General features: G+C 36.9%; 1 protein-coding gene across 1 annotated transcript; it reads left to right on the forward strand.

Annotated features, from left to right (window-relative positions):
• Positions 1-621: 621 nt before the first annotated feature.
• On the forward strand, positions 622-3,875 carry nop53 (NOP53 ribosome biogenesis factor; the record flags this gene model as incomplete). The annotated part of the gene is made up of 12 exons (XM_056756076.1): positions 622-830; positions 1,064-1,140; positions 1,220-1,316; positions 1,735-1,940; positions 2,023-2,078; positions 2,174-2,269; positions 2,365-2,463; positions 2,726-2,920; positions 3,004-3,179; positions 3,364-3,430; positions 3,514-3,590; positions 3,717-3,875. Coding segments are annotated over 12 exons (1,416 nt in total), but the record flags the coding sequence as incomplete, so codon positions are not given.
• Positions 3,876-10,686: the final 6,811 nt, after the last annotated feature.

The following is a 10,686-nucleotide window of genomic DNA, read 5'->3' on the forward strand; positions in this document are numbered from 1 at the left end:
AACATCAACTGTATGACGAATATAGTTGCTGAAGCTCGATTTGAGGTAAAAAGCGCTTTTTCCGGGTTGCGCATGCGCAAATGTGGACCGAGCTTCGCACACTATGTACATATCTCCGCCCCCAGAGAATAATTAGTCGATACACGATTGGCTCTTTTTACTGATAGGTGGGTCCTTCTTCCCTACAGCAGCAATTGACAAGGACTTTTAAATAATAATTTTATAGGATAATGGAGTAAATTTACTTGCGTCCTATGTGCCAATCCTTGGTATTTATCGTTTGAAATTGAACTGAATAAACGTCTCACTAAAGTTTGAATGAACCGTAATAAATGTAATATGCTTTCTGAGCCCCTGTAAAAACGTCCAATATTTACTACTGTCGAGAATTTTCGGAGTTCGCTACAAGTTAAGATCAATCGATTGCACGTATGGCATAGTGTAATGTTTTGTATGACAAAAAAAATATTTGTATATAAAATAAAAGTCACTGTGCCTTATTAATATTCCAGTTGGTGGCGGTAATACACCATAAATTGGCTTGTCAACCGCCAATAAAAAATACAGGAAGAAGAAGTAGTATTCGTGACGTTCTTCCTTGTTTCTCCGCCTCTTTAAATCCATCATGGCGCTGCCAGAAGACACAAGCGCGTGGCCTCATCTCAAGCAGGCTTTTTGCCTCTTAAAGCGGATTTAGATGGAAAAATTGCGGACATCAAGCGGAGGAAACGTGTAAACAAAAACAGGAAAAAGAACTGGAACAAATACAGTGATATTCACGATGTGGAGGAGTTTCTGGATGACGTGCGGCTTCAGGAGAGAGCCGCAGGGTAAGTGAACAGATGTGCACTGGAACGATTAAGTTAAAAATAAAGATACATGTCGGCCACCAGTTCATTTGTGTTTAACTTTGAAGTACATCTGACAATGCATTCATCTGTGTAGAGTTAAAGGGGAGATGATCACGTGGTCATCGGGCAGTTCACGAGATCCCTTGCGGGGGACTTCTTAACAAACAAACTTTGGATGTTCGATTCATTTTAACCTCGACGTTTTTCCACAGTGGGTTGATATCCGAAAAACCAGATGACGGCCTCTTCTTTGTAGACTTCGGTGAAAAAGAAAAAGACACTCGACCACGTAAGTTGAAATTAAATAAACATCGTGCTTATTGCCTTCATCTCGTAGTCTAACCACAACCATTCCTCTCTGTTATTAGAAGAAAAAGAAGAAACCGTCAAGAAGTCTAGAAATTCAAAGCCACTGCGGATGGATCTAATTCTTCAGCCTGCCTCTCATATACAAGCACCGAAGAAGTAAGTGCAGTATGTAACCTGCATCCTTCTCTTTGTGTCCACACTACCTTGTTTCAAGGTTAGCTCCTGCCCGGTGATGATCTCATCCTTGCGCTCCCAGCATTTCTTTGGGAATGTGAAGATACTTAATGGAACCTGGGGGAGGCTGTTGTGTGAACGGCGCTCTGGGATCTGAGGGCATTAGGGATGCTAAACTTATCTGACATGTTATTTCTAATTTATAATTACGGATATCAACTGCTCTAAACTGAATGTTTGTATTTTATTAATCATTCAGAATTGAAGAAAAATATCTCATTGCTTAAAATATTTATTTGGTGTGAAAAGGTCTATAGGTGTGTGGTTTACAAACCTAAACAGGCCAGTTTGTTCAACCCTAGAACATTATACAAAATCATGTGATTCTTGTGTTTTTCAGTATATTAGCCTTCCAGCAGCCCAACGCTAAAAAGCAGCGCCGCATTGCAGAGAAAGCAGCAAAGTTGGCGGCCAGAGGCGTGGTGCCACGCAGAGAAAAGCTTCTTCAGCTCCGCAGGGCAGCGGCCACCACAAGAGTCCCCGTTAAAGAAAATCCAGCCTGTAATAATCCACATACGCCTTTTTATGACCTATGGACTGCAGGCAGTGAGTCGGCTCATTTCACTTCCCATATTTTTTTTTCTCATGCGACCCATTTGGTATATTAGAGTATCTTTATGTCCTACAGCACCAGAAACAGCAGATCCCTACTACCTCGAACAGACCAAGAAAAAGCGTGTCAGGGTAAGCACCTTATTTTTTAGGATCTGATTGATCGTGGTCTAGACAGATTTAATACCAGTCATTATTGCAATTAATTTGTGCTTTTTCACCTACAGAGACCAAGTAAACTGAACGAGAAGCCCTCGGTTCTTCCTGCGGTTGAGATTATCGCTCCTGGAGCTTCGTACAACCCTGACTTCTTTTCTCACCAGGTTAAAAAAAATATAATAATATTAAAAAACATTATTTATGTGTGTTATGATGATTATTCGGGTTATCATAAAATGATTGTGTATGTGTGAATTAGGAGCTGCTCGGTGAAGCTCATAAGGTGGAAGTCAAGAGGCTAAAGGAGGAGGATAAATTGCAGCGACAATTGGCTGTGACTGGAGAAATTGCAACTGAGGTACAAACGCAACACTAAAACTTGACCTTACCAGGTGCAATGCTACTTATTTTATTATTATTTGGTTTTCATATTCAGTTATGCCTGGAACTGGCAACCCAAATCACTTTTTTTATGCCAACTTTCACTTTACATTGCTTTAAACGGGTCCCAAATGTAATGTTGTTGATAACATGGGAGTGGGGTGAATCATTGCCTGGCGAAGGCAACTTTGTCGTGTTGAGTTCGGCTGTGAATGCAGATTTGGTTTGTTTGTGTGTAGGAGAGCGCCTTTAATGAACAGGTGGAAGGTTTGATTGAAGAGGAGGATGATGAGGAGGAGGAGGAGGAGACGGAGGAGGAGACGGAACAAATGCAGTCGGAGGAGGATACTGAAGACACCGCTGTCGGACCATCTGCAACTCAAAAAAAGAAAACCGAGAAACAGAGGAGGAAAGAGAAAGAAGAAAGGATAAAGGTAAGTGGATTTGCTGCATCAGCAAGTGCCGCTTGAGTTTTTTGTTTTTTTCGCATTTCACATCTTTCGATTCATTTTAACAGGAGTTGCAAAAGAAAGCCGAGCGTCAGGTGATTGACAGGAGGCAACAGTTGTTCCAGCTGCGGTCTATCCGTGCCAACCTGAAAACACAGGAACAGGTGACAAAGATGAGACAAGCTCAGCGGAAGGCAAAGCAGGAGGCGGAGAAAAGCATGCCACGTCGACTGGGCATACTCAAGTCAGTTCTCTAACCTTATGCTTTGCTGACACATCTTTTGAGTAACAGTTTTTATTCATCGATACCCTTATTGTCCCTTTTTAATGTAGTGAGGAAAAAGATTAAAATTCAACCAATTTTTTTTTTTACAAAGGATCTGAATTGAATAAAGAAATGGCTAAGGCTCTGTGATTTATTCTCATAGGTTTCAGACACCTGATCTGGATGTGCAGTTGAGCGATGAGCTTCCCGGCTCTCTTCGCTGTCTAAAGGTTTGTTTCTTGGTTTGCTTTTGTCTGTTTTATACTCGCAGTTGAGTTCTAGTTTTTGAGATGTGCATGTGTTTTTGTTGCAGCCAGAGGGCAGCATCCTCAAAGACAGATTTAAGAGCTTCCAGAAGAGAAACCTGATTGAGCCCAGAGAGCGGGCCAAGTACGTTCAGCGTTTTATTCTATATTTGCTTTTTAATACATAAACACATATTATGCATTGTAATTAGACTATTCAATGCTTTTTATTTTTATTATATTAATTGTTTATTTCAAATCATATTTTCAGATATAAGAGGCGGCTGAAGGTGAAGTACACAGAAAAGAGAGCTTTCAGGGAGATACAGTGACTGTCACAATCCTCCTACAGTGGAGCAAACTATGACCACATGATGTTCTGTGCTGCTCACAGAACAATCAAAATAAATTACTTGGATTTCAAAATTCATTGATACTTTGTTGCCTTTATTGCATGTTTCAAAAAAATATGTATACTTTATTGGCTATTTGTTTTAGTTATACATTATTATGAGTAGGAATTGGTAGTACTACAAGTTTGAATAAGAAAAATTGGTCAATTTCAGAATAAGGGGCAATTCCTCCTATTAACAAACCATTTACTATGACTTTTTCCCCCTATAAACTCTTAATTTGTTGCCCTGTAAATATTAAAGGTAGTTTTTAGGTTAAGGTATTAGACAGGATTAGGGATGTAGAGTATGGTCATGCAGAATATGTGCTTTATAGGTACTAATACACTACCAATATGCCAATAACATGCATGATAATAACAACTAGTTAATAGTGAGAATTGCTCCCTATACTGAAGTGTTACTGAAAAAATAAATCGCATTTTATTAAAGGTGCCGATTTTGGTTTACGCTCCAGTTCTCTGGCCAAACGATCTGACACAAATCAATGCGGATAGTATGGAATACGGATTATTTGCAGATTAAATACACCGGGATGAATTGCTACACCAAAATACAGCCGAGTGCTTTGGGTGAAACATATTGAATTTTACATTGCTATGCCTAGCTTGGTATTTAATTTCCAATATGGCAAATGTACAAAGTTTTTTCTTCTTGGCTTGTTAATTGATCAGACTCGAGGGTTTAAGAAAATCTGTGCAAAATCGTTAAAAATGCCATGGATGATATTTCAAGAATAGTCATGTAATTAGATGTAATTGCCTGGTTTCGCAGACAAAGCTTAGTTTGAGCCAGGACTATGCCTTAGGTTAATTATAAAGTCCCTTTATAAAAAAGCATTACTGGTATGCATCTTGACTGATATATGATATGTTTCAAAATATGCCAGGACTAGTTATTTTCACTTAAAACAGCTAAAACATAGGACCAGGCTTAAAAATGTAGTGAAGCTGTTTAGGAACAACATAGTCAACTTTTATCAATGGATTTACAGAATAGGCAATATACTGTTTAGCGTGTAATGTGCAGAATGCTGCATTTACTGAAATTTTACATAACGTGACCAGGCTTTGTGTAAAATATGAATATAAATATTCACTCTCCCTTGAAAAAACAGGTATTTATAATTCTTTTAAACTGATTTTTATTATTGCCATAGTGTGAATTGCTTTGACCTTACACGTCTCCATTTACTAATGGCTCCTTTACATACTGCACCTTGAGATCAATATTGAATTTTCCATCAAAACGATTGCCTCCCAGTTTTATTCTGTCATAGGGGTCAGTCCAACCAAAACCAAGACTTACAAATCTCGCAATGCAATGTGCTGCACTTCAAATGTGATTATTGCAAGTAGTTTCGGTTGCAACTCGCTCTTTTATATTGTGATGGGCCACCAAAGGTAAAGGTATACTTGGACACAATTGAATAAAAAAATGAAATAGACTTTCGATCTGTCAGATGACAGCGTGATGCCATTCTTTGAAATAAGGTGAAATTGCAGCTGTTGCTGCTTGAGCTTTATTACCGTGGATGTGAGGACTGTTTCCTTCTTGCTTCTGCCCTGTTAGCAGTGCGCAGGCAAAGCTGATTATCATGCAATCGTGGGTGGGAATGTAATCTTACCTAAGGAGACGCCCACCCTGGTCATCATTATCTCTGCTGCCCGACAGAACGTCCCTCCAGTAATCCTGTTCTTGACATGAACTCACCTCAGATCACTGAATTCATATAAAACCTCTATGCATATCGACTGGCATGCTGTAAAGCAATTCTTTGTAATGAGGCTGTAATAACACATTTATGAAGAGGTTTTAAGCAGGTTATATGGCAATTTCATTTTTTCGTGACTCCACAATGGTCTAGTGGTTTAGAAATAAATTAAGCCATAATAAAGGATGCATTAAAATACTTTACAGATTTTTGCTTTATCATAATTATAAGCAACATATACATCCTATATGGTTATTATTTGTTAACCTTTGTTAAACCAAATTTATGAAGGAAGTTCTTGTAAATACCTGAACGCAACACAAGGGTTAAGTGTGACATGCATACCATACAAATAGTGATATCTCTACTTAAAACGATTGTGAAAACGATATGAAGCATCCCCCATTTACTGCCATTGGAGTCAATGGGGGATGAGATCTGTTTGGTTTCAAGTATTCTTGGGAACAATCTAAGTAAATGATGACAGAATTTTCATTTTGGGGTTACCTATCCCTGCAAGAGTCAGTTGTTCATGCAGGCAAAAAGATGATAACATATTTGTGTGGTCTGTACTTTTTCAACAATAAGTAGCATTTATAAAGCTTCTAAGAAAGACCATGAGCTTAACCATGTTAAAAAGTTATAATTCCGTTGTATATTGTGATATTAGCTCTGTTATTTTGAAATAAATGTTGCAAAGTGGTGAGCAGCTTGTTTTGGGTTCAAGGCATGTCATCTGTGTGCTGAACAAACTGAATAACACACCCACTAGAACAAACACATCTAAAGCTTAAAAGCATTCTGTTCTTTATAGATGCTCTGTTCTAAAAAAATGCTGTAAGCATCTCTGTTGTTTAAAGACGCTCTGTTGTTTATAATTGCTCTGATGTGTTAAGATAGTATAACTCTACTCTGTTGTTTAAAGACGCTCTGTTGTTTATAGTTGCTCTTATGTGTAAAGATAGTGTAACTCTACTCTGTTGTTTAAAGACGCTCTGTTGTTTATAGTTGCTCTTATGTGTAAAGATAGTGTAACTCTACTCTGTTGTTTAAAGACACTCTGTTGTTTATAGTTGCTCTTATGTGTAAAGATAGTGTAACTCTACTCTGTTGTTTAAAGACGCTCTGTTGTTTATAGTTGCTATGATGTATAAAGATACTGTAACTACTCTGTTGTTTAAAGACGCTCAGTTGTTTATAGTTGCTCTTATGTGTAATGATAGTGTAACTCTACTCTGTTGTTTAAAGACACTCTGTTGTTTATAGTTGCTCTGATGTGTAAAGATACTGTAACTCTACTCTGTTGTTTAAAGATGCTCTGTTGTTTATAGTTGCTATGATGTGTAAAGATAGTGTAACTCTACTCTGTTGTTTAAAGACGCCCTGTTGTTTATAGTTGCTATGATGTGTAAAGATAGTGTAACTCTACTCTGTTGTTTAAAGACGCCCTGTTGTTTATAGTTGCTATGATGTGTAAAGATAGTGTAACTCTACTCTGTTGTTTAAAGATGCTCTGTTGTTTATAGTTGCTATGATGTGTAAAGATAGTGTAACTCTACTCTGTTGTTTAAAGACGCCCTGTTGTTTATAGTTGCTATGGTGTATAAAGATAGTGTAACTCTACTCTGTTGTTTAAAGATGCTCTGTTGTTTATAGTTGCTCTTATGTGTAATGATAGTGTAACTCTACTCTGTTGTTTAAAGACACTCTGTTGTTTATAGTTGCTCTGATGTGTAAAGATACTGTAACTCTACTCTGTTGTTTAAAGATGCTCTGTTGTTTATAGTTGCTCTGATGTGTAAAGATACTGTAACTCTACTCTGTTGTTTAAAGATGCTCTGTTGTTTATAGTTGCTCTGATGTGTAAAGATTCTGTAACTCTACTCTGTTGTTTAAAGATGCTCTGTTGTTTATAGTTGCTCTGATGTGTAAAGATACTGTAACTCTACTCTGTTGTTTAAAGACGCCCTGTTGTTTATAGTTGCTCTGATGTGTAAAGATAGTGTAACTCTACTCTGTTGTTTAAAGACGCTCTGTTGTTTATAGTTGCTCTGATGTGTAAAGATACTGTAACTACTCTGTTGTTTAAAGACGCTCTGTTGTTTATAGTTGCTATGATGTGTAAAGATAGTGTAACTCTACTCTGTTGTTTAAAGACGCTCTGTTGTTTATAATTGCTCTGATGTGTTAAGATAGTGTAACTCTACTCTGTTGTTTAAAGACGCTCTGTTGTTTATAGTTGCTCTGATGTGTAATGATAGTGTAACTCTACTCTGTTGTTTAAAGACGCTCTGTTGTTTATAGTTGCCCTGATGTGTAAAGATAGTGTAACTCTACTCTGTTGTTTAAAGACGCTCAGTTGTTTATAGTTGCTCTGAAGAGTTAAGTTAGTGTAACTCTACTCTGTTGTTTAAAGGCGCTCTGTTGTTTATAGTTGCTCTGATGTGTAAAGATACTGTAACTCTACTCTGTTGTTTAAAGATGCTCTAGTGTTTATAGTTGGTATGATGTGTAAAAGTACTGTTACTACTCTGTTGTTTAAAGATGCTCTGTTGTTTATAGTTGCTCTGATGTGTAAAGATACTGTAACTCTACTCTGTTGTTTAAAGATGCTCTGTTGTTTATAGTTGCTATGATGTGTAAAGATAGTGTAACTCTACTCTGTTGTTTAAAGACGCCCTGTTGTTTATAGTTGCTATGGTGTATAAAGATAGTGTAACTCTACTCTGTTGTTTAAAGATGCTCTGTTGTTTATAGTTGCTCTGATGAGTTAAGATAGTGTAACTCTACTCTGTTGTTTAAAGACGCTCTGTTGTTTATAGTTGCTATGATGTGTAAAGATAGTGTAACTCTACTCTGTTGTTTAAAGACGCCCTGTTGTTTATAGTTGCTCTGATGTGTAAAGATAGTGTAACTCTACTCTGTTGTTTAAAGACGCCCTGTTGTTTATAGTTGCTCTGATGTGTAAAGATACTGTAACTCTACTCTGTTGTTTAAAGACACTCTGTTGTTTATAGTTGCTCTGATGTGTAAAGATACTGTAACTCTACTCTGTTGTTTAAAGACGCCCTGTTGTTTATAGTTGCTCTGATGTGTAAAGATAGTGTAACTCTACTCTGTTGTTTAAAGATGCTCTAGTGTTTATAGTTGGTATGATGTGTAAAAGTACTGTTACTACTCTGTTGTTTAAAGATCCTCTGTTGTTTATAGTTGCTATGATGTGTAAAGATACTGTAACTACTCTGTTGTTTAAAGACGCTCAGTTGTTTATAGTTGCTCTTATGTGTAATGATAGTGTAACTCTACTCTGTTGTTTAAAGACACTCTGTTGTTTATAGTTGCTCTGATGTGTAAAGATACTGTAACTCTACTCTGTTGTTTAAAGACGCCCTGTTGTTTATAGTTGCTCTGATGTGTAAAGATAGTGTAACTCTACTCTGTTGTTTAAAGACGCCCTGTTGTTTATAGTTGCTATGATGTGTTAAGATAGTGTAACTCTACTCTGTTGCTTAAAGACGCTCTGTTGTTTATAGTTGCTCTGATGTGTAAAGATACTGTAACTCTACTCTGTTGTTTAAAGACACTCTGTTGTTTATAGTTGCTCTGATGTGTAAAGATAGTGTAACTCTACTCTGTTGTTTAAAGACGCTCTGTTGTTTATAGTTGCTATGATGTGTTAAGATAGTGTAACTACTCTGTTGCTTAAAGACGCTCTGTTGTTTATAGTTGCTATGATGTGTAAAGATACTGTAACTCTACTCTGTTGTTTAAAGACACTCTGTTGTTTATAGTTGCTCTGATGTGTAAAGATAGTGTAACTCTACTCTGTTGTTTAAAGACGCTCTGTTGTTTATAGTTGCTATGATGTGTTAAGATACTGTAACTCTACTCTGTTGTTTAAAGACGCCCTGTTGTTTATAGTTGCTCTGATGTGTAAAGATAGTGTAACTCTACTCTGTTGTTTAAAGACGCTCTGTTGTTTATAGTTGCTATGATGTGTAAAGATAGTGTAACTCTACTCTGTTGTTTAAAGACGCCCTGTTGTTTATAGTTGCTCTGATGTGTAAAGATAGTGTAACTCTACTCTGTTGTTTAAAGACGCTCTGTTGTTTATAGTTGCTATGATGTGTAAAGATAGTGTAACTCTACTCTGTTGTTTAAAGACGCCCTGTTGTTTATAGTTGCTCTGATGTGTAAAGATAGTGTAACTCTACTCTGTTGTTTAAAGACGCTCTGTTGTTTATAGTTGCTATGATGTGTAAAGATAGTGTAACTCTACTCTGTTGTTTAAAGACGCCCTGTTGTTTATAGTTGCTCTGATGTGTAAAGATAGTGTAACTCTACTCTGTTGTTTAAAGACGCTCTGTTGTTTATAGTTGCTATGATGTGTAAAGATAGTGTAACTCTACTCTGTTGTTTAAAGACGCCCTGTTGTTTATAGTTGCTCTGATGTGTAAAGATAGTGTAACTCTACTCTGTTGTTTAAAGACGCCCTGTTGTTTATAGTTGCTATGATGTGTAAAGATAGTGTAACTCTACTCTGTTGTTTAAAGACGCCCTGTTGTTTATAGTTGCTCTGATGTGTAAAGGTACTGTAACTCTACTCTGTTGTTTAAAGATGCTCTATTGTTTATAGTTGGTCTGATGTGTAAAGATAGTGTAACTCTACTCTGTTGTTTAAAGACGCCCTGTTGTTTATAGTTGCTCTGATGTGTAAAGGTACTGTAACTCTACTCTGTTGTTTAAAGATGCTCTATTGTTTATAGTTGGTCTGATGTGTAAAGATAGTGTAACTCTACTCTGTTGTTTAAAGACGCCCTGTTGTTTATAGTTGCTCTGATGTGTAAAGGTACTGTAACTCTACTCTGTTGTTTAAAGATGCTCTATTGTTTATAGTTGGTCTGATGTGTAAAGATAGTGTAACTCTACTCTGTTTTTTAAAGATGCTCTGTTGGTTATAGTTGGTCTGATGTGTAAAGATAGTGTAACTCTACTCTGTTTTTTAAAGATGCTCTGTTGGTTATAGTTGGTCTGATCTGTAAAGATAGTGTAACTCTACTCTGTTGTTTAAAGACGCTCTGTTGTTTATAGTTGCTCTTATGTGTAATGATAGT

This window comes from Triplophysa dalaica, chromosome 9 (assembly GCF_015846415.1).
Source record: "Triplophysa dalaica isolate WHDGS20190420 chromosome 9, ASM1584641v1, whole genome shotgun sequence".
NCBI lineage: Eukaryota > Metazoa > Chordata > Actinopteri > Cypriniformes > Nemacheilidae > Triplophysa > Triplophysa dalaica.